The 25,314-nt window shown below is 49.4% G+C and overlaps 1 protein-coding gene across 2 annotated transcripts in view; it reads left to right on the top strand.

Moving 5' to 3' along the window:
• The window catches only part of TTLL11 (tubulin tyrosine ligase like 11), a 43,802-nt gene that overhangs the window by 14,579 nt on the left and 3,909 nt on the right, over positions 1–25,314 (top strand). For both annotated transcript variants that reach the window (XM_066580279.1, XM_066580278.1), the window contains 5 exons: positions 5,443–6,018; positions 6,265–6,360; positions 7,310–7,428; positions 20,458–20,703; positions 22,072–22,172. In XM_066580279.1, the coding sequence (XP_066436376.1) occupies positions 5,443–6,018; positions 6,265–6,360; positions 7,310–7,428; positions 20,458–20,703; positions 22,072–22,172 (1,138 nt within the window). The remainder of the gene's footprint in view (positions 1–5,442; positions 6,019–6,264; positions 6,361–7,309; positions 7,429–20,457; positions 20,704–22,071; positions 22,173–25,314) is intronic.

Here is a 25,314-nt window from a genome sequence, read left to right on the forward strand (position 1 = left end):
ATCGTCCCCTACGGAGACACGTGACATCGTCCTTTATGGAGACACGTGACATGGTCCCCTATGGAGTGTACATACAGACAAGTGATGACCACAAAAGCTTTCTCTATTTTCTTACACTTAAAGGGGTGGTGCAATGTTACAGAGGTCTCATCTGTATCTCCAGTAGCAGTGCCCCTCCTATTTATGGCCGTGTCTGGTATTGTAGCCCTGCATCATATAATTGCCCACTGGACACATGGACAGGAGGTGTGCTGGTCCTGGGGGGGGCACTACAGTGTTGCAGATCATCACGTAACAACTGCTGTTACCCTGGTGGTCTCCCCCGGCCCGTTATTTATGTACCCCCCCCCCCCTCCTCCTGGTATTCTTAGCCGCTACAATTAAGGCTTTTGCTGTGGGTCTTTCCGGCTGTGTAGTATGATAACATCTTGTCAGTCGATGAACATTCTGGACCTTCTCATGTTTAGTCGCAGAGGCTGCGGTGTGAGAGGAGGATCCACGCCCCTCACCCCCACCCCTTTCCACCTCCATGACTGGCAGCGGCCCCAGAACTTGTAGTTGAAGGTTGTTGGATGGAGCCTGGCCATGGCTGTCATTAGCTCCTGACAGATGTGGCCTCTTCCGCTCAACCTTCTGCTCTTGGTCCAGTTCCTGGGCGGCAGATGATGACCACATTATGAGCCGCCCGGCACCTGCTCCGCTCTTCTGGTTGAGCACTTCTGGGCCATAGTGTCTGCTTGGTCACATTTCCAAACTCCATCATATTGTTGCCCCTGGGGCTCGTGGGCGGCTATGATCAGGCCTCAGTCCATGTTCTGTGAGCTTTGCCCCTGCCTTCTAATACGGGTTTATCATTGACACAGCACCCCCCACCCCTGTTCTGCGCAGTCCACCTCGCATCAGATGGGCTTCTACTCAACTCAAAGTTTCTACCACAGTCTCTGTTGAGTGTCCAGAAGGTGCAGCAGCCATGACCTGCCAATCATGTGCAAGTCCTGGGTGCATCATGCCGTCCCCATGATGTCCCTCCACCGTGAGCCGCTCTGCATAGCTAATACACACTGCAGCGGGAACTATAGGCTTGTGGTCTGCTGATGCAGCAACTAATGAAGCTTGGTCTTTGGGGTGCTCGCGTCCATATTCCCCCCCTCCACACAGCGGTTGGGTTATGCCTCATGTTGAGCAGTACTCATCGGGCTGCTCTTCTCTGATGTGTGCTGTAGACGGGGCTGCGGAGCCCCAGAAGACATCTGTAAAGACTTCACTCCCATCCACTGAAGAGGCACCACCAACCGCCTTGACGATTATGTAATGAGTGAACTTTTGAAAAGTTTGCTTTGGCCAGTTCGCTTAATTTCGTTAAGTTTGGTTTAGTCTGAATTAGTTTGAAACAAACCAGAACTTCACCAATACCTCTAAAACTGGTGCATGCCACTAAGAGCCACAAGCCCAGCATAACACTATTGGGTCACCTAGAAGGGTATCTAAGTACTTCTGGGCTGTTTTTAAGGTAACCTTAATCCTTTGTGACAAGCCGATTGCATTGCAGGAGCCATAACTTCTTGACGAAGCTGTATGTGGGCTTGGTTTTGTTTTTTTGGCACAGGTTGTATAATTTAATGGCACCAACTTTTATTAAATTTTTGTGGGGCGCAGATAGAAAAACCCCCTCAAAATTTGTGCCATTGTTTTGGGGTTTTTTTTTTTTTACAGCGTTCACCATGCGGTGAAAAAACCCGATAACCGATCTTGATCAGCACTATTACTGCGATATCGAGTTTATAGAGAGAGTTTTTTTTAATGGTTTTCTACTTTTGCGTAATAAAACGCAGATACAATAGTTTTGTTTTTTTTTACGCATCGCTGCATTCTACGATCGGTAGCATTATTATTTTTCGGGCAGCAGAGATCTTTGAGGGCTTGTTTTTGCAAAAAGAATTGTCGTTTTTATTGGTACTAGAGATGAGCGAACGTACTCGGATAAGCACTACTCGTCCGAGTAATGTGCCTTATCCGAGTACCGCTGTACTCGTGCTGAAAGATTCGGGACGCGCTGCGGAGCGGGGAGCTGCAGGGGAGAGCGGGGAGGAACGGAGGGGAGATCTTTCTCTCCTTCTCTCCCGCCCGCTCTGCCCCGCTCCCCGCTGCGACTCACCTGTCAGCAGCGGAGCGCCCCGAATCTTTCAGCACGAGTACAGCAGTACTCGGATAAGGCACATTACTCGGACGAGTAGTGCTTATCCGAGTACGTTCGCTCATCTCTAATTGGTACCTTTTTGAGGTACATGTGACTTTTGGATTACTTTCTATTCTGTTTTTTGGGAGGCCAACAAAAAATACCAATTCTGGCGTTAGATTTTAAAATGTATTTTTATGGCATTCACACTGTGTGATAAGTAACAAAATATTTCACTGTTTGGGTCATTACGAACGTGATAATGTCTATTATGTGTTTAACTATTTTGAAATGTTACATTTTCTTTGGTATTTTATCTATTTAAAAAGGGTTTTTGTGGCAAAAAGTATGTATTTTTTTTAAACTGGATTTTTTTCCTTTTATAGCAAATATTAATCATCTTTTTTTGAAGCTGTTTTTTAGTTCAAGGGGACTTGAAGATTTGATTGTTCGATTGCTAAGATAGTACACTCCATTACTTGTGTAGTGCATTCTACTAAACCTACAACAGCAACCGGTTAGACTCTACCGGAGGCGGCGTCTAATAAACCGAGCTACATGGCAGACATGGAGGCCTTTGTTAGGATTCCAGATGCCATTGGAAAATACTGGTATCTTGCAATCACAGTGCGTGGTGCCGATGGGTGTCAGAAGGATCCCACTCCCCCTGTCATTTACTGCATTTTCTATTGACTGTGGCATGTAATGGGTTAAACTGCCAGGATCTGAAGTTTCTCTACATCTGGCTGTCAGTAGTCAGTTAAGCCGCCACCTTAAGAAGATGTATGTGCAGGTTAATTTTAGTGGGGTCAGATAACATTAGTGAGGTTTCCTCTTCGCTCCCCCTCCGGTTTCCTCTTCGCTCCCCCTCCGGTTTCCTCTTCCCTCCCCCTCCGGTTTCCTCTTCCCTCCCCCTCCGGTTTCCTCTTCCCTCCCCCTCCGGTTTCCTCTTTCCTCCCCCTCCGGTTTCCTCTTCCCTCCCCCTCCGGTTTCCTCTTCCCTCCCCCTCCGGTTTCCTCTTCCCTCCCCCTCCGGTTTCCTCTTCCCTCCCCCTCCGGTTTCCTCTTCCCTCCCCCTCCGGTTTCCTCTTCCCTCCCCCTCCGGTTTCCTCTTCCCTCCCCCTCCGGTTTCCTCTTCCCTCCCCCTCCGGTTTCCTCTTCCCTCCCCCTCCGGTTTCCTCTTCCCTCCCCCTCCGGTTTCCTCTTCCCTCCCCCTCCGGTTTCCTCTTCCCTCCCCCTCCGGTTTCCTCTTCCCTCCCCCTCCGGTTTCCTCTTCCCTCCCCCTCCGGTTTCCTCTTCCCTCCCCCTCCGGTTTCCTCTTCCCTCCCCCTCCGGTTTCCTCTTTCTTCCTTCTCCTCTGTTTTTCCTTTTTTTTAACTCTTTCCTCCTCCTCCTCCTCTGTTTTTCCTCTTTCCTCCTCTGTTTTCTCCTTTTTTTTCTCCCCTTCTTCCTCCTCCTTTTTTTCTCCCCTCATCTTTTTTTTCCTCTTCCTTTTACCGCTCCTCCTCCTTCTTTTTGTTTTTTTCCTCCTCCTCCTTTTTGTTTTTTTCCTCCTCCTCCTTCTTTTTGTTTTTTCCTCCTCCTCCTTCTTTTTGTTTTTTTCCTCCTCCTCCTTCTTTTTGTTTTTTTCCTCCTCCTCCTTCTTTTTGTTTTTTTCCTCCTCCTCCTTCTTTTTGTTTTTTTCCTCCTCCTCCTTCTTTTTTGTTTTTTTCCTCCTCCTCCTTCTTTTTGTTTTTTTCCTCCTCCTCCTCCTTCTTTTTGTTTTTTTCCTCCTCCTCCTCCTTCTTTTTGTTTTTTTCCTCCTCCTCCTTCTTTTTGTTTTTTCTTCCTCCTCCTTCTTTTTGTTTTTTCCTCCTCCTCCTTCTTTTTTGTTTTTTTCCTCCTCCTCCTCCTCCTTCTTTTTGTTTTTTCTTCCTCCTCCTTCTTTTTGTTTTTCTTCCTCCTCCTTCTTTTTGTAATTTTCTTCCTCCTCCTTCTTTTTGGTTTTTTTTTCTAACTCCCTCCTATTCTCTGTTTTTCCTCTTTCCTGCTCAGTTTTCTCCTTTTTTTTCTCCGCTTCTTCCTCCTCCTTTTCTTCTCCCCTCATCTTTTTTACCTCTTTCTTTTTCCCCCTCCTCCTCCTTCTTGTTTTTGTTTTTTCTTCCTCCTCCTTCTTTTTGTTTTTTCTTCCTCCCCCTCCTTCTTTTTGTTTTTTCTTCCTCCCCCTCCTTATTTTTGTTTTTTCTTCCTCCTTTTTGTTTTTTCTTCCTCCTCTTTCTTGTTATTTTTTTTCCTTCTCTTTCTTCTTGTAATTTTCTTCCTCCTTCTTCTTCTTGTTTTTTTTCTAACTCCCTCCTATTCTTCCTTCTTTTTCCTCCCCCCTCCTATTCTTCCTTCTTTTTTCTCCCCCCTCCTATTCTTCCTTCTTTTTTCTCCCCCCTCCCATTCTTCCTTCTTTTTTCTCCCCCCTCCCATTCTTCCTTCTTTTTTCTCCCCCCTCCTATTCTTCCTTCTTTTTCCTACCCCCTCCTATTCTTCCTTCTTTTTCCTCCCCCCTCCTATTCTTTCTTCCTCTTCAATAGAAACCATCTGAGGTTCAGTTTGCTCCACACTAATGATGAAGATACCCAAGCCACCACTACTTAGATTTAAAGGAGATGTCCCGAGGCAGCAAGTGGGTCTATACACTTCTGTATGGCCATATTAATGCACTTTGTAATGTACATTGTGCATTAATTATGAGCCATACAGAAGTTATAAAAAGTTTTATACTTACCTGCTCCGTTGCTGGCGTCCTCGTCTCCATGGTGCCGACTAATTTTCGCCCTCCGATGGCCAAATTAGCCGCGCTTGCGCAGTCCGGGTCTTCTCCTCTTCTCTATGGGGCTCCGTGTAGCTCCGCCCCGTCACGTGCCGATTCCAGCCAATCAGGAGGCTGGAATCGGCAATGGACCGCACAGAAGCCCTGCGGTCCATGAAGACAGAGGATCCCGGCGGCCATCTTCAGCAGGTGAGTATGAAGACGCCGGACCGCCGGGATTCAGGTAAGCGCTGTGCGGGTTGTTTTTTTAACCCCTGCATCGGGGTTGTCTCGCGCCGAACGGGGGGGGGGTTTAAAAAAAAAAAAACCCGTTTCGGCGCGGGACATCTCCTTTAATGATCCATAGGGACATATATACAGTGTAGACACATGGACAGAGTATTGTGCTGTTGTTTACCTCACTGACTGTTACGAGTGTACGATAACGGTGTATCATGGCGACTTCTTACAGTGGGCGGTTCTTGCAGGTTCGCATGGCAAAAGTGAATGACCCTTCCTGGAAGCCCACTTTCATTGTGAAGCCAGACGGCGGGTGTCAAGGAGACGGCATCTACCTCATTAAAGACCCTGGTGAGGTCCGGATTATGGCGAGTATCCAGAACCGACCAGCAGTGGTCCAGGAGTACATCAGTAAGCCCCTCCTCATAGACAGGCTAAAGTTTGACATGCGCCTTTACGTCTTGTTGAAGTCGTTAGAACCTCTGGAGATTTATATATCCAAAGACGGACTGTCTCGTTTCTGCACGGAGCAGTACCAGGAGCCCAACCATAAGAACCTCCACCATGTCTACATGCACCTCACCAACTACTCTCTCAACATCCACAGCGGCAACTTCATCCACTCGGACAGCACGCACACTGGTAGCAAGCGAACGGTCTCTAGCGTCCTCTACAGACTGCTGGCCAAAGGCATGGACATCAAGAAAGTTTGGTCAGACATCATAGCGCTGGTTATCAAGACGATCATCGCCCTCATTCCAGAACTTAAGGTGTATTACCAGGTGGACATACCACCAGGAAAGCCTGGACCCTCCTGCTTCCAGGTAGGACCCCGTACTTGTTTGTGAGACTTATATGTATCCTAGACTCCGCCGACTGCACTTGTGCAGTCCAAAATGTGAAGTGTTTAGGAGGTTACTTACTATTTCCACATATTCACTGTCTGTTATGGTGATGATACCAATGGTAGTAGTGGTGGTGGTGATCTGTAGTGTCGGGGTGAGGTCAGAGGGCCACCCTCCAGCACGCCACAGACTCCCTGACTGCCATCCTTTTCTATTCTCACAAAGATTTTAGGGTTTGACATTCTGCTGATGAAGAACCTGAAGCCGGTATTATTAGAGGTGAATGCCAACCCGAGCATGAAGATCGAACATGAGCAGGAGGTGAGTCATGTGGCTCTCATGAATATTAGTCACTGCCCCTCATGAATATTGCTTAGAACCTCATTATATTAGTCAGAACCTCATGAATATTAGTCATTGCCTCATAAATATTCCTCAGACCTCATGAATATTGTTTAGAACCTCATGAATATTACTCACTGTCTCATTAATATTAAAACTTCATGAATGACAGTGGCTCATGCATAATAAAATCTCATGAATATTAGTCACTGCCTTATGAAAATCGGTCAGCCTCATGTATATAACAACTTCATCAATATAAGTAAATAAATATTAGTCAGTGCCTTACGAATATTAATCACCACCTCATTAATATTAGAATCTCATAAATATTTTATTAGGCAGTGCCTCATGAATATTAAATAATTATGAATATCAGTCACTGCCTGATGTATATTCATCAGACTTCATGAATATTGGTCAGAACCTCATGAATATTGGTTCATCTCAGGAATATTAGAACCTCATCATGATTTGTCAATCACAATATCTATTAGTCACTGCCTCATGAACGTTCTTCACCCCTCATAAATATTAGAACCTCTTGAATATAAATCAGTTATCATAAATATTCGCCAAAACATCATGAATATTATCAAAAATAATGGAAGCTCATAAAATTAAGTCACCGCCTCATGAATATTAATCATCATACATGTTAGAACCTCATGATTATTAATCACAACCCCATGGATATTAGTCATCATAAATATCGGAACCCCATGAATATTAGTTACTGCTTCATTATTATTAATCGCAACTTCATGAATATTAGTGACATCATGAAAATGAATTACAGCTTTGTGCTTATTAGCCAGAACCTCATGAATATTAATTACAACCTCATGAATATTAATTACAACCTCATGAATATTAGTGGGATAATAGTCTCTGTTCCGCTATCATTGTGTCTCTGCTTTCACTGCAGCTGCTTCCAGGTGTCTTTGAGAATGTACCGAGTCTTGTGGACGAGGAAGTGAAGATCACCGTTATCAGAGACACGCTGCGCCTCGTGGACCCAGGAAGGAGGAGGAGCAACCAGAATCGGTGAGTCATTTTATACATTAACAGGAGGGCGATTTATTAATACATGTAGGGGATACTAATGACGGCAGACCAGACCACCGCACCACTTCTCAAATAAAGCGGCTGTTTCCTCCCCTTACGAAGTTTTCCTAGGGTAACCAGACGCTCAGGTAGTCTGAAATCCGCCTTCGGTCTCCTCAGACGCTCAGGTTGCCACTGAGGGGAGGAGTGTCAATAAAGGGGAGGAGCCTAATCCAGAGTCTTTCTATTAAGGTGATTGAATCTTCCTACGCTTTCTGTGGACCAAGGTTCATTATTATTGTGTGTGTCAGCGCTCTGACATTAGCGGTCTCTGCTCTGATCAGCTGCATGTCTCGGAGCAGCAGGCATATGCTGTCACTTTATGTGACCCATAACGCGACGGCTCCAGAGGGTCTTACCTCCCCGCAGGTGAGCCGCGATGAGATAATCAGCAGGCCTGGCTGCTGCTCTACCCAGAATCCTCTGCAGGACACACTCCAGCTGACAGGGCTGCATGTAATGAGATTGTGTGTCTCCTGTCAGAGCCGCGTCCAACCCTCCTCCATCTTGTCAGGGGATAATCTGGTTTTGTGTGATGTTATTAGAGCGTTGTCAGCGTTCCCGGCCGGCCGCGCTGCTGACAGATCTCTGCCTCGCCGTTCCTCTCCTGCAGCCCGGAAATTTGGTTTGCAATTATATTTTGTGTAAGCTTATTAAAGTTCAGCCGTTGTGAGTCTTCGGCGCCTCCGAGCAGAGAGATGGGTTATAGAACTGAAAGGGTTAAACATCAGAGAGGAGGCTGAAATCTGTATCATCTGTACCCTCCAGTATACAGGGAACATGGTGACAGCACCATCTGTACCCTCCAGCCTGCAGGGAACATGGTGACAGCACCATCTGTACCCTCCAGTATACAGGGAACATGGTGACAGCACCATCTCTACCCTCCAGTATACAGGGAACATGGTGACAGCACCATCTGTACCCTCCAGTATACAGGGAACATGGTGACAGCACCACCTCTACCCTCCAGTATACAGGGAACATGGTGACAGCACCATCTGTACCCTCCAGTATACAGGGAACATGGTGACAGCACCATCTCTACCCTCCAGTATACAGGGAACATGGTGACAGCACCATCTCTACCCTCCAGCCTGCAGGGAACATGGTGTCAGCACCATCTGTACCCTCCAGTATACAGGGAACATGGTGACAGCACCACCTCTACCCTCCAGTATACAGGGAACATGGTGACAGCACCATCTCTACCCTCCAGTATACAGGGAACATGGTGACAGCACCATCTCTACCCTCCGGCATGCAGGGAACATGGTGACAGCACCATCTGTACCCTCCAGTATACAGGGAACATGGTGACAGCACCATCTCTACCCTCCAGTATACAGGGAACATGGTGACATCACCATCTGTACCCTCCAGTATACAGGGAACATGGTGACAGCACCATCTGTACCCTCCAGTATACAGGGAACATGGTGACAGTACCACCTCTACCCTCCAGTATACAGGGAACATGGTGACAGCACCATCTCTACCCTCCGGCATGCAGGGAACATGGTGACAGCACCATCTGTTCCCTCCAGTATACAGGGAACATGGTGGCAGCACCATCTCTACCCTCCAGCCTGCAGGGAACATGGTGTCAGCACCATCTGTACCCTCCAGTATACAGGGAACATGGTGACAGCACCACCTCTACCCTCCAGTATACAGGGAACATGGTGACAGCACCATCTCTACCCTCCAGTATACAGGGAACATGGTGACAGCACCATCTGTACCCTCCAGTATACAGGGAACATGGTGACAGCACCATCTCTACCCTCCGGCATGCAGGGAACATGGTGACAGCACCATCTGTTCCCTCCAGTATACAGGGAACATGGTGACAGCACCATCTCTACCCTCCAGTATACAGGAAACATGGTGACAGCACCATCTGTACCCTCCAGCCTGCAGGGAACATGGTGACAGCACCATCTGTACCCTCAAGTATACAGGGAACATGGTGACAGCACCATCTCCACCCTCCAGTATACAGGGAACATGGTGACAGCACCATCTCTACCCTCCAGTATACAGGGAACATGGTGACAGCACCATCTGTACCCTCCAGTATACAGGGAACATGGTGACAGCACCATCTGTACCCTCCAGTATACAGGGAGCATGGTGACAGCACCATCTGTACCCTCCAGTATACAGGGAACATGGTGACAGCACCATCTCTACCCTCCAGCCTGCAGGGAACATGGTGACAGCACCATCTGTACCCTCAAGTATACAGGGAACATGGTGACAGCACCATCTCTACCCTCCAGTATACAGGGAACATGGTGACAGCACCATCTCTACCCTCCAGTATACAGGGAAAACGGTGACAGCGCCACCTCTACCCTCCAGTATACAGGGAACATGGTGACAGCACCGTCTGTACCCTCCAGTATACAGAGAACATGGTGACAGCACCGTCTGTACCCTCCAGTATACAGGGAACATGGTGACAGCACCACCTCTACCCTCCAGTATACAGGGAACATGGTGACAGCACCATCTCTACCCTCCAGCATGCAGGGAACATGGTGACAGCACCATCTCTACCCTCCAGTATACAGGGAACATGGTGACAGCACTGTCTGTACCCTCCAGTATACAGGGAACATGGTGACAGCACCATCTCTACCCTCCAGTATACAGGGAACATGGTGACAGCACCATCTCTACCCTCCAGTATACAGAGAACATGGTGACAGCACCGTCTGTACCCTCCAGTATACAGGGAACATGGTGACAGCACCATCTGTACCCTCCAGTATACAGGGAACATGGTGACAGCACCATCTGTACCCTCAAGTATACAGGGAACATGGTGACAGCACCATCTGTACCCTCCAGTATACAGGGAACATGGTGACAGCACCATCTCTACCCTCAAGTATACAGGGAACATGGTGACAGCACCATCTCTACCCTCCAGTATACAGGGAACATGGTGACAGCACCATCTCTACCCTCCAGTATACAGGGAACATGGTGACAGCACCATCTCTACCCTCCAGTATACAGGGAGCATGGTGACAGCACCATCTGTACCCTCCAGTATACAGGGAGCATGGTGACAGCACCATCTGTACCCTCCAGTATACAGGGAACATGGTGACAGCACCATCTCTACCCTCCAGTATACAGGGAACATGGTGACAGCACCATCTGTACCCTCCAGCCTGCAGGGAACATGGTGACAGCACCATCTGTACCCTCAAGTATACAGGGAACATGGTGACAGCGCCACCTCTACCCTCCAGTATACAGGGAAAACGGTGACAGCGCCACCTCTACCCTCCAGTATACAGGGAACATGGTGACAGCACCGTCTGTACCCTCCAGTATACAGAGAACATGGTGACAGCACCGTCTGTACCCTCCAGTATACAGGGAACATGGTGACAGCACCACCTCTACCCTCCAGTATACAGGGAACATGGTGACAGCACCATCTCTACCCTCCAGTATACAGGGAACATGGTGACAGCACTGTCTGTACCCTCCAGTATACAGGGAACATGGTGACAGCACCATCTCTACCCTCCAGTATACAGGGAACATGGTGACAGCACCATCTCTACCCTCCAGCGTGCAGGGAACATGGTGACAGCACCATCTCTACCCTCCAGCGTGCAGGGAACATGGTGACAGCACTGTCTCTACTCTCCAGCATGCAGGAAACATGGTGACAGCACCATCTCTACCCTCCAGCGTGCAGGGAACATGGTGACAGCACCATCTCTACCCTCCGGCATGCAGGGAACATGGTGACAGCACTGTCTCTACTCTCCAGCATGCAGGAAACATGGTGACAGCACCATCTCTACCCTCCAGCGTGCAGGGAACATGGTGACAGCACCATCTCTACCCTCCGGCATGCAGGGAACATGGTGACAGCACCATCTCTACCCTCCAGCGTGCAGGGAACATGGTGACAGCACCATCTCTACCCTCCGGCGTGCAGGGAACATGGTGACAGCACCATCTCTACCCTCCGGCATGCAGGGAACATGGTGACAGCACTGTCTCTACTCTCCAGCATGCAGGAAACATGGTGACAGCACCATCTCTACCCTCCAGCGTGCAGGGAACATGGTGACAGCACCATCTCTACCCTCCGGCATGCAGGGAACATGGTGACAGCACCATCTCTACCCTCCAGCGTGCAGGGAACATGGTGACAGCACCATCTCTACCCTCCGGCGTGCAGGGAACATGGTGACAGCACCATCTCTACCCTCCGGCGTGCAGGGAACATGGTGACAGCACAGTCTCTACCCTCCGGCGTGCAGGGAACATGGTGACAGCACTGTCTCTACTCTCCAGCATGCAGGGAACATGGTGACAGCACCGTCTCTACCCTCCAGCGTGCAGGGAACATGGCGACAGCTTCATCTCTGCCCTCCAGCGTGCAGAGAACATGGTGACAGCACCATCTTTACCCTCCAGCGTGCAGGGAACATGGTGACAGCACCATCTCTACCCTCCAGCGTGCAGGGAACATGGTGACAGCACCATCTCTACCCTCCAGCGTGCAGGGAACATGGTGACAGCACCATCTCTACCCTCCAGCGTGCAGGGAACATGGTGACAGCACCATCTCTACCCTCCAGCGTGCAGGGAACATGGTGAAAGCACCGTCTCTACCCTCCAGCGTGCAGGGAACATGGTGACAGCACCGTCTCTACCCTCCGGCATGCAGGGAACATGGTGATAGCATTATCTCAACCCTCCGGCGTGTAGGGAACATGGTGACAGCACCATCTCTACCCTCCAGCGTGCAGGGAACATGGTGATAGCATTATCTCAACCCTCCGGCGTGTAGGGAACATGGTGACAGCACCGTCTCTACCCTCCAGCGAGCAGTGCGGACCGTGGCAGCCTTCACCGCCGTCCAGATTTATCTCTTTATATTACTTTCATATCACGGGTAAATTGCCGGCTAATGCTTGTAATTACTTGCTGCAGATTGAGCCGTGTTTCTCCATTAGCAGAGACCATTAGTCGCTGTTCAGTAGAAGCGGCGCCTTCACTTCTGCACTTGTTTCTTTGTTCCCGCCACTAACGGTATCCCCATGGAGACTTCATAGCGGGTGAATGCTGAGCCCGGTTATCTGCTTGTGCGCCATTCTCAAATCTGCTTATGTCCCCTCCACTATGACGCAAGGCTTTCCATGGATCCCCTGCCCGGTTGTACATTCACCTGAACCAGCCGGCCGCGCTCTCCCACCTAATGCGGCGTATTCCACCCTGAGACAAGTGCTAATCACAGCTGGATTTATTCTATACGGCTATGAAGTCGCGTCCGACAGCCGGTGGCGCTGCGAGCTACAATGTCTGACATGAAGTGGATGAGAGAAGGCCGTCGTCACTGCGGAGATGCCCAGGAAAAGATGGCGGTCAGGGCATGGATAAATAATCTGCCGCCTCAGTAGGATAGTGACGGCATGAAGATCTGGCTGCGGTGTCAGCTGCTCGGCTGTCAGCGGCTGCTCGTCTGTCAGCGGCTGCTCTTTCCCCAGCAGATGTGCGACTTGTCTGGGGAGCCGAAATGTTGTATAAATTATCATAATCACCGCATACAGGAAGTATAAACCGCGCTCCCCGCGGCTCGCATCAAAATGCGCAAAACTGCTGAACTCTGGAAGCATGTCTGATGAAAATCGCTAGATGGTGACGGGAATGGCGACATCAGGAAGGGGTGTGAGGGGGACTGGCGGCACCAGGGCATGGGTAGCAGTGGTAGGATTGGCTGCACTGAAGAGGGGGGCAGTGACAGAAGTAGCTGCATCAGGGGCGTCAGTGACCGGAGTGGCTGCATCGGAGGGAGCGTCAGTGACCGGAGCGGCTGCATCGGGGGCGTCAGTGACCGGAGCGGCTGCATCGGGGGCGTCAGTGACCGGAGCGGCTGCATCGGGGGCGTCAGTGACAGGAGCGGCTGCATCAGAGGGAGTGTCAGTGACAGGTGCGGCTGCATCGGAGGGAGCGTCAGCGACAGGAGCAGCTGCATCGGAGGGAGCGTCAGTGACCGGAGCGGCTGCATCGGGGGCGTCAGTGACCGGAGCGGCTGCATCAGGGGCGTTAGTGACCGGAGCGGCTGCATCGGGGGCGTCAGTGACCGGAGCGGCTGCATCACGGGCGTCAGTGACCGGAGCGGCTGCATCGAGGGCGTCAGTGACCGGAGCGGCTGCATCGCGGGCGTCAGTGACCGGAGCGGCTGCATCGGGGGCGTCAGTGACAGGAGCGGCTGCATCGGAGGGAGCGTCAGTGACAGGAGCAGCTGCATCGGAGGGAGCGTCAGTGACAGGAGCGGCTGCATCGGAGGGGGCGTCAGTGACAGGTGCGGCTGCATCGGAGGGCCCGTCAGTGACAGGAGCGGCTGCATCGGAGGGAGCGTCAGTGACAGGTGCGGCTGCATCGGGGGCGTCAGTGACAGGAGTGGCTGCATCGGGGGCGTCAGTGACAGGAGCGGCTGCATCGGAGGGAGCGTCAGTGACAGGAGCGGCTGCATCGGAGGGAGCGTCAGTGACAGGAGCGGCTGCATCGGAGGGAGCGTCAGTGACAGGAGCGGCTGCATCGGAGGGAGCGTCAGTAACAGGAGCGGCTGCATCGGAGGGAGCATCAGTGACAGGAGCGGCTGCATCAGAGGGAGCGTCAGTGACGGGTGCGGCTGCATCGGAGGGAGCGTCAGTGATGGGAGCGGCTGCATCGGAGGGAGCGTCAGTGACGGGAGCGGCTGCATCGGAGGGAGCGTCAGTGACGGGAGCGGCTGCATCAGAGGGAGCGTCAGTGACAGGAGCAGCTGCATCGGAGGGAGCGTCAGTGACAGGAGCGGCTGCATCAGAGGGAGCGTCAGTGACAGGTGCGGCTGCATCGGAGGGAGCGTCAGTGACAGGTGCGGCTGCATCGGAGGGAGCGTCAGTGATGGGAGCGGCTGCATCGGAGGGAGCGTCAGTGACGGGACCGGCTGCATCGGAGGGAGCGTCAGTGACGGGAGCGGCTGCATCAGAGGGAGCGTCAGTGACAGGTGCGGCTGCATCGGAGGGGGCGTCAGTGACAGGAGCGGCTGCATCGGAGGGGTCGTCGGTGACGGGAGCGGCTGTCTCCCCCCCCCACCCCCCCTTCCACTCCGCAATCCCCCGCTCATCCCCGAGGCCCCCCAAATTTTCTCTGCCGAGCATGCAGTTAATCGAAAATAGCGGTGCTCCTTCCAGTAACTGCCCTTACCCAGCATGCTCACTCATCTCTAATGGCCAACAAAAATACATGATGTTATAGTGAGCTTTCCAACCTCTCAGGGTCCTTCCTGAGGCATTATGCATCTTACCTGAGGAAGAACCCTGCGTTGGTTCGCGAGCTCGCTGTAACATCATGTATTTTTGTTAGCCATTAAAAGCTCTCATATCTACAAGGTGATTTGGTTTCTCTTGCTGGGAACAATCGCACTTCAATCACAATGTCACATGATGTCGGAATATTCTTGTTCTACAACATGAAGACCGAGGAGCAACCGGTGAGAGATCAGGAAGCTTCCGCAGAGCGCCATGACATCCCGTATACCAACATGGAGGGAGAAGGAGCCGCCATACCTCACCGACCGGGCAGGAAACCACAAGGACACCAGCGAGAACTCAGGAGATGGAAGGATCTGTATATAGGACGCTATAAGCCCTACACTATACAGAGGAGGCGGAAGGATCTGTATATAGGACACTATAAGCCCTACACTATACAGAGGAGGCGGAAGGATCTGTATATAGGACACTATAAGCCCTACACTATACAGAGGAGGCGGAAGGATCTGTATATAGGACACTATAAGCCCTACACTATACAGAGGAGGCGGAAGGATATGTATATAGGACGCTATAAGCCCTACACTATACAGAGGAGATGGAGGGATCTGTATATAGGACGCTATAAGCCGTATACTATACAGAGGAGGCGGAACGATCTGTATATAGGACGCTATAAGCCGTATACTATACAGAGGAGGCGGAAGGATCTGTATATAGGATGCTATAAGCCGTACACTATACAGAGGAGATGGAAGGATCTGTATATAGGACGCTATAAGCCGTATACTATACAGAGGAGGCGGAACGATCTGTATATAGGACGCTATAAGCCGTATACTATACAGAGGAGGCGGAACGATCTGTATATAGGACGCTATAAGCCGTATACTATACAGAGGAGGCGGAAGGATCTGTATATAGGACACTATAAGCCCTACACTATACAGAGGAGATGGAAGGATCTGTATATAGGATGCTATAAGCCCTACACTATACAGAGGAGACGGAAGGATCTGTATATAGGACACTATAAGCCGTATACTATACAGAGGAGGCGGAAGGATCTGTGTATATAGGACACTATAAGCCGTATACTATACAGAGGAGGCGGAAGGATCTGTATATAGGACGCTATAAGCCGTATACTATACAGAGGAGGCGGAAGGATCTGTATATAGGACGCTATAAGCCGTATACTATACAGAGGAGGCGGAAGGATCTGTATATAGGACGCTATAAGCCGTATACTATACAGAGGAGATGGAAGGATCTGTATATAGGATGCTATAAGCCCTACACTATACAGAGGAGATGGAGGGATCTGTATATAGGACGCTATAAGCCCTACACTATACAGAGGAGATGGAGGGATCTGTATATAGGATGCTATAAGCCCTACACTATACAGAGGAGATGGAGGGATCTGTATATAGGACGCTATAAGCCCTACACTATACAGAGGAGATGGAGGGATCTGTATATAGGATGCTATAAGCCGTACACTATACAGAGGAGACGGAAGGATCTGTATATAGGACGCTATAAGCCGTATACTATACAGAGGAGGCGGAAGGATATGTATATAGGACGCTATAAGCCGTATACTATACAGAGGAGATGGAAGGACCTGTATATAGGATGCTATAAGCCGTATACTATACAGAGGAGATGGAGGGATCTGTATATAGGACGCTATAAGCCGTATACTATACAGAGGAGGCGGAACGATCTGTATATAGGACGCTATAAGCCGTATACTATACAGAGGAGATGGAAGGATCTGTATATAGGACACTATAAGCCCTACACTATACAGAGGAGGCGGAAGGATCTGTATATAGGACACTATAAGCCGTACACTATACAGAGGAGATGGAAGGATCTGTATATAGGATGCTATAAGCCGTACACTATACAGAGGAGGTGGAAGGATCTGTATATAGGACACTATAAGCCCTACACTATACAGAGGAGGTGGAAGGATCTGTATATAGGACACTATAAGCCCTACACTATACAGAGGAGGCGGAAGGATCTGTATATAGGACTCTATAAGCCCTGCACTATACAGAGGAGGCAGAAGGATCTGTATATAGGACTCTATAAGCCCTGCACTATACAGAGGAGGCAGAAGGATCTGTATATAGGACACTATAAGCCCTACACTATACAGAGGAGATAGAGGGATCTGTATATAGGACGCTATAAGCCGTACACTATACAGAGGAGACGGAAGGATCTGTATATAGGACGCTATAAGCCATATACTATACAGAGGAGGCGGAAGGATCTGTATATAGGACACTATAAGCCCTACACTATACAGAGGAGGCAGAAGGATCTGTATATAGGACACTATAAGCCCTACACTATACAGAGGAGATAGAGGGATCTGTATATAGGACGCTATAAGCCGTACACTATACAGAGGAGACGGAAGGATCTGTATATAGGACGCTATAAGCCGTACACTATACAGAGGAGGTGGAAGGATCTGTATATAGGACACTATAAGCCATACACTATACAGAGGAGATGGAAGGATCTGTGTATATAGGACACTATAAGCCGTATACTATACAGAGGAGGCGGAAGGATCTGTATATAGGACACTATAAGCCGTATACTATACAGAGGAGGCGGAAGGATCTGTATATAGGACGCTATAAGCCGTATACTATACAGAGGAGGCGGAAGGATCTGTATATAGGACGCTATAAGCCGTATACTATACAGAGGAGGCGGAAGGATCTGTATATAGGACGCTATAAGCCGTATACTATACAGAGGAGATGGAAGGATCTGTATATAGGATGCTATAAGCCCTACACTATACAGAGGAGATGGAGGGATCTGTATATAGGACGCTATAAGCCCTACACTATACAGAGGAGATGGAGGGATCTGTATATAGGATGCTATAAGCCCTACACTATACAGAGGAGATGGAGGGATCTGTATATAGGACGCTATAAGCCCTACACTATACAGAGGAGATGGAGGGATCTGTATATAGGATGCTATAAGCCGTACACTATACAGAGGAGACGGAAGGATCTGTATATAGGACGCTATAAGCCGTATACTATACAGAGGAGGCGGAAGGATATGTATATAGGACGCTATAAGCCCTACACTATACAGAGGAGATGGAAGGACCTGTATATAGGATGCTATAAGCCGTATACTATACAGAGGAGATGGAGGGATCTGTATATAGGACGCTATAAGCCGTATACTATACAGAGGAGGCGGAACGATCTGTATATAGGACGCTATAAGCCGTATACTATACAGAGGAGATGGAAGGATCTGTATATAGGACACTATAAGCCCTACACTATACAGAGGAGGCGGAAGGATCTGTATATAGGACACTATAAGCCGTACACTATACAGAGGAGATGGAAGGATCTGTATATAGGACTCTATAAGCCCTGCACTATACAGAGGAGGCAGAAGGATCTGTATATAGGACTCTATAAGCCCTGCACTATACAGAGGAGGCAGAAGGATCTGTATATAGGACACTATAAGCCCTACACTATACAGAGGAGATAGAGGGATCTGTATATAGGACGCTATAAGCCGTACACTATACAGAGGAGACGGAAGGATCTGTATATAGGACGCTATAAGCCATATACTATACAGAGGAGGCGGAAGGATCTGTATATAGGACACTATAAGCCCTACACTATACAGAGGAGGCAGAAGGATCTGTATATAGGACACTATAAGCCCTACACTATACAGAGGAGATAGAGGGATCTGTATATAGGACGCTATAAGCCGTACACTATACAGAGGAGATGGAAGGATCTGTATATAGGACGCTATAAGCCGTACACTATACAGAGGAGGCGGAAGGATCTGTATATAGGACACTATAAGCCCTACACTATACAGAGGAGATGGAAGGATCTGTATATAGGACACTATAAGCCCTACACTATACAGAGGAGGCAGAAGGATCTGTATATAGGACACTATAAGCCGTACACTATACAGAGGAGGCGGAAGGATCTGTATATAGGATGCTATAAGCCATACACTATACAGAGGAGGCGGAAGGATCTGTATATAGGACGCTATAAGCCCTACACTATACAGAGGAGGTGGAAGGATCTGTATATAGGACACTATAAGCCCTACACTATACAGAGGAGACGGAAGGATCTGTATATAGGACGCTATAAGCCCTACACTATACAGAGGAGGCAGAATGATCTGTATATAGGACGCTATAAGCCGTACACTATACAGAGGAGATAGAAGGATCTGTATATAGGACACTATAGATCGTATATTATACCAAGAGAGCTTTATGGAAGAGGACAGAAAACGGCAGGTGGCATCTCCGCGAACGCCTGGGAAAAGGTTCAGTGGTCAGAGGAGACATCATGGGGAACTTCGTGTGGAGCACCTAACATTACCCAGCACCCCGAGGACCTCGTCCCACAGTGACACCTGGTGGCGGCGGCATCATGGGAGGGGATGGAGACGCGGTCAAGAGGGACGGAAGGATAGATGGCGAGCAGTAAGTACAGGGTGGAGGATAACCGTTGTCATCTGCCAGAGATGTGAGATGGGGCTTTACCTTCCAGCAGGATGCGGACCCCAAACACAGGGCTAACGCTACACTGCAGGGTGATGGGGGGACACGGAAAGGTCTTGGAGTCACGGCGCCGACCTCAGTCCATGATATGAAGATGCCGGACACCAACCCAACCCAGAGGAACGGGCAGAAATACCAGTCTGAACTAATGCAGACGTACCTCAAGAGCAGGTGGTGGTGGTGGTGGGGTAACGCAGTGCTGACCCACGGGGGGCGAATACCTATGTGCAATACAATGTTCAGCTTTTTTTGTTTTAGCACCTTCAGGGCAGTCGGCATGTTGTGTAGTTGGGGTGCAAGTCCCCCAAACCCATCAAGGCCGAGTACAAGCGCTACAGCTGTGGTATGCATCGCCTATAGACTCCGGTGTAAAGGTTGTCCACATGGCGGAATCCGATGCAGAATTTTCCGCCTGTAAAATTGGGGCACAAGTCCCTGAATTCTGGTGCAGTTTTTGCCGTAGATCCCCCTCTGTGTCGGCCCTGTAAGCGCGCAAAATCAGCGTGCAGAATTTTCAATGAGTTTCCACAACAAGTGACCCGTTACTACTTGAAGCAGAAATAAACTGGAAGTTTCGCCTGTCTGTAGTGTGAATTGGTGTATTTACAGGGTCGGTATTCGCCTGCGCGTTCCGTCCGATTGTGAGATGGACCCACCGAGTTCAGTTGGTTCATGTACACTCGGACCAATAGTCCAAAATAGAAGAATCACAGCGTGTTCTGTGGATGTGATTCTTGTACATGAATCGCCTGTTATTTCCCATCGGAGCGTGAAATGAAGAACCCATCGATACGAATCGCTCCTCCTTAATGCCGAATCGCATCGCAATTGCAGCAATATTGCTAAAAAATGGTGTGCAATGTAGGTCCTATTTCCATTGGCCTACACCCCCCTTCCCGCGCACTCCCACTCGCCTTACTCCGCTTGTACTGACGCTCTCCTGCCCCAGCCACGTATCTGGCCACGTGGGACGGCTGGCGGCGGCGGGACACAAGCTTCCCATAGGCTTTGTTCTCACTCTGGGATCTTTGTGTTTTCCCGCAGGTCTCCATCCTCGGACAGAATGACGGACGTACACCCCGGATCTCCTGACAGTCGCGACCCCGAAACAAGCGAGAGCCCTGATAAACATAACCTGCCCCCGCTCTACCTGAAGCAAGTCTACCCCAAGTATGCCAAGCAGTTCAGTCACCTGCGGCTGCTGGAGCGGATCACAGCCCTGTTCATTCGCTTCCTGGGGATGAAGGGATCCATGAGGATGGGACCAACTGGATTCCGAACCTTCATAAGGTGGGTGAGCGGGGGATCTGTTATACCTATGTGTGCAGTGATCTCCATCACAGGACTGCTGTAACACTGTCACGGCACCGCAGCTTTCCTCTGATAGGAGGAGCCTCTGTGAGGTCATTTTTCCTTTATGTATGTCAACATAAAGGAAACCCACTCTGGTTTTCTGTAACTATCTTGACCTTCCAATAGGTGGCGCTGCAGAGGTATTGTTCCATCTTCCTTATTTGCATATTACCCAGAGGAGCATGAATGGCCTTCTAAGTCTCCTCACTCTCTCACCTTCTAGATGCTCTCCCTAAGGAGAAAAGATAGCGAAGCCAGAAACCTACTACACACAGGTGAGGGGCAAAACCCCCGAAACAGCTGCCTGTGTATGGATTCTGGCTTGGTTTACAATTCCCAATCATTGTTACAAGGCTTGTATAAAGAGGCTAACATTGACTTGAAGGAATGCTGCCTTCCAATAGGTGGCGCTGCAGAGATATTGTTCCAGCTCCCTTATTTGCATATTACCCAGAGGAGCATGCATGGGCTTCTAAGTCTCCTCACTCACCTTCACACAATGGATGGACTTGTTACAATGTATCAGTCCTGGCAAGAGCTATTAGGGCAGGAGAGAGTACATTGTAACAAACCCACAACCCAGAACATTACTAAGTAAGTGAGAATGTTCCGATTGACTGACAGCAAGCAGAGATGTTGACAATTGTTAATTCTAGAAAGTAGCGGAGCTTTTCATTCTGCACTGAAGAAGCTTAATGTACAGAAGACGGCGGCGGCCCTTTAATGATGATTTGCGCGGGGGGAGGGGGTTTCCTGATCTCTTCAGACGCCGTTGTTGGAATAACGATGATTTCGCCGCGTTCCTTATCAGCGCACGCGGTTTTCTCCGTCCAATTCCAGAGCCGCCGGTGTGCGGCGCGTCGCTGTGTACTGTGCAGTCTGCGAGTAAATAACCTTATGATAATTTCGGCATTTTCTCTTATCAGCAGAGTAAACAATTGCGCTGCGTTCGCCGTCGCCCGCGGTTACCTCCACAACTGCCATCTTTATCTGCAGGAAAAGTTTGTCCTCAGTGAACGGCCATTTATTCTGCCGGCGAGCGCAGCGGCAGTCTGGGGATCCGGCAGGTGACCCCCCAAGATTACGGGACGCCAGGATGAACAGGAGGTGGAGCAGCAGCGCCAGCGCTTCCATCCGGGATCTGATGGCTCGCACTAAATACGGCCGGGCGGCGTTAGTGAGTTCGCTGTGCGCCGTACGTGTTCTGCCTGCGCTGTGGAGGAATGTGCACAAAACTCGCGGTGACTGTTTTGCGATCCGTGAATCTCTTGTGTCGCCGCACTCATTCTCTTCTCTGGTCCGCAGGAGCTGTAAGCTGAGCAGCAGCAGTTTCTCCATGGCGTCCGGCGACATCCTCTATATTGATATAACGCGGCGGTGGAGCAGCCTGGAGCACCGAGAGCCGGGTAACGTAACGCCCCCACTAGTCCTAAGGTCGCAGCGTGATAGCGACCGGGGAAGTGGTCCCCAACTCTTGTATCACACACTGAATAACATAGTAATCACCTGCTCTGTGCGAGGAAGTCTGTGCGAGGAAGTGTCAGTCTTCACTGTAGCTCTGGCATTCTCTTCATGAACCAGGAGGTGCAGGATGAACATTTCTGCAGCGTGGGAGATTTTGGTAGAATGCAGCGACTCTGAGTGATTATATACAGGAAGTCCTTTTACTATTTTACCTAACAGTTCTGTATCTGTGCTTCTATATGTCAGTCTTCACTGAAGTTTCAGCATTCTGTTCATGAGGCTCAGTGGGCAGTGAATAGAATATGTAGGTGTTAACCCCGTGGTTTGTAAGCTTCATGGGACATTGCTGCGTCCTGCAGCTGTCTTGTGTGTGTGTATATATATATATATCATCTCTCATTGTCAGTTACATCCCTTAGAAGGAGTTGTCGGAGGGATGAAACTTTCTCTCTGTGATTGTAAGAACCGACCCCTTAATGGGAGCCTCTAGTACCCTGTTGTACCGCCTCTAGCTTGGATACAAGATGTTATGCAGCAGCATGGAGGCTCTAGTACCCTGTTGTACCGCCTCTAGCTTGGATACAAGATGTGATACGGGTGGGCATGGAGGTTCTAGTACCCTGTTGTACCACCTCTAGCTTGGATACAAGATGTGATACCGGCGGGTATGGAGGCTCTAGTACCCTGTTGTACTGCCTCTAGCTTGGATACAAGATGTGATACAGACGGGCATGGAGGCTCTAGTACCATGTTGTACCGCCTCTAGCTTGGATACAAGATGTGATACGGGCGGGCATGAAGGCTCTAGTACCCTGTTGTACCACCTCTAGCTTGGATACAAGATGTGATACGGGCGGGCATGAAGGCTCTAGTACCCTGTTGTACCACCTCTAGCTTGGATACAAGATGTGATACAGGCAGATATCCACAGATCACAGAGACCTCCCCCAGGACCACCTTATAGATCCTGACTCCTCCCACAGATCACATCTGCCTCCGCCAGGACAACTTTATAGTTTTTGACTCCTCCCACAGATCACAGAGACCTCCCCCAGGACTACCTTATAGATCAAGGCTCCTCCCACATATTACAACCCCTTTCCCTATGACCACCTTATAGATCCTGACTCCTGCCATAGATCACAGAGTTACTGTATATAATGGGTTTATCTTACCGTTTAGTATCACAGTGTCCTCCCACAATCCCCTGCTCTGCAGTGCGGCACTATATGGGAGAGGGCTGTAGGTCTATTTTTTCTGGTTCATGGATAGAATGTAATGATACATTGTACACTGACACAATTGCATTTGTCTCATTATTTACATTTTTTGTCTGTTGTGCCCCATAATTGCTTCTGAACTGGATAACTCTGTTGATCCTTGTATTGTCTGCTGTACAGTAGACTGCCCCTCCATGTAGCACAGATATGTATTGTCTGCTGTGCAGTAGACTGCCCCTCCATGTAGCACAGATATGTATTGTCTGCTGTACAGTAGACTGCTCCTCCATGCAGCACAGATATGTATTGTCTGCTGTACAGTAGACTGCTCCTCCATGCAGCACAGATATGTATTGTCTGCTGTACAGTAGACTGCCCCTCCATGTAGCACAGATATGTATTGTCTGCTGTACAGTAGACTGCCCCTCCATGTAGCACAGATATGTATTGTCTGCTGTGCAGTAGACTGCCCCTCCATGTAGCACAGATATGTATTGTCTGCTGTACAGTAGACTGCCCCTCCATGTAGCACAGATATGTATTGTCTGCTGTACAGTAGACTGCTCCTCCATGTAGCACAGATATGTATTGTCTGCTGTACAGTAGACTGCTCCTCCATGTAGCACAGATATGTATTGTCTGCTGTACAGTAGACTGACCCTCCATGCAGCTCAGATATGTATTGTCTGCTGTACAGTAGACTGCCCCTCCATGCAGCACAGATATGTATTGTCTGCTGTACAGTAGACTTCCCCTCCATGTAGCACAGATATGTATTGTCTGCTGTACAGTAGACTGCTCCTCCATGCAGCACAGATATGTATTGTCTGCTGTACAGTAGACTGCCCCTCCATGTAGCACAGATATGTATTATCTGCTGTACAGTAGACTGCTCCTCCATGCAGCACAGATATGTATTGTCTGCTGTACAGTAGACTGCTCCTCCATGTAGCACAGATATGTGTTGTCTGCTGTACAGTAGACTGCTCCTCCATGTAGCACAGATATGTGTTGTCTGCTGTACAGTAGACTGCCCCTCCATGCAGCACAGATATGTATTGTCTGCTGTACAGTAGACTGCTCCTCCATGTAGCACAGATATGTATTGTCTGCTGTACAGTAGACTGCTCCTCCATGTAGCACAGATATGTGTTGTCTGCTGTACAGTAGACTGCCCCTCCATGCAGCACAGATATGTATTGTCTGCTGTACAGTAGACTGCTCCTCCATGTAGCACAGATATGTATTGTCTGCTGTACAGTAGACTGCTCCTCCATGTAGCACAGATATGTGTTGTCTGCTGTACAGTAGACTGCCCCTCCATGCAGCACAGATATGTATTGTCTGCTGTACAGTAGACTGCTCCTCCATGTAGCACAGATATGTATTGTCTGCTGTACAGTAGACTGCTCCTCCATGTAGCACAGATATGTATTGTCTGCTGTACAGTAGACTGCTCCTCCATGTAGCACAGATATGTGTTGTCTGCTGTACAGTAGACTGCTCCTCCATGTAGCACAGATATGTGTTGTCTGCTGTACAGTAGACTGCCCCTCCATGTAGCACAGATATGTATTGTCTGCTGTACAGTAGACTGCTCCTCCATGTAGCACAGATATGTGTTGTCTGCTGTACAGTAGACTGCTCCTCCATGTAGCACAGATATGTGTTGTCTGCTGTACAGTAGACTGCTCCTCCATGTAGCACAGATATGTGTTGTCTGCTGTACAGTAGACTGCCCCTCCATGCAGCACAGATATGTATTGTCTGCTGTACAGTAGACTGCTCCTCCATGTAGCACAGATATGTATTGTCTGCTGTACAGTAGACTGCTCCTCCATGTAGCACAGATATGTGTTGTCTG

The sequence above is a fragment of the Eleutherodactylus coqui genome, chromosome 10, assembly GCF_035609145.1.
Source record: "Eleutherodactylus coqui strain aEleCoq1 chromosome 10, aEleCoq1.hap1, whole genome shotgun sequence".
NCBI lineage: Eukaryota > Metazoa > Chordata > Amphibia > Anura > Eleutherodactylidae > Eleutherodactylus > Eleutherodactylus coqui.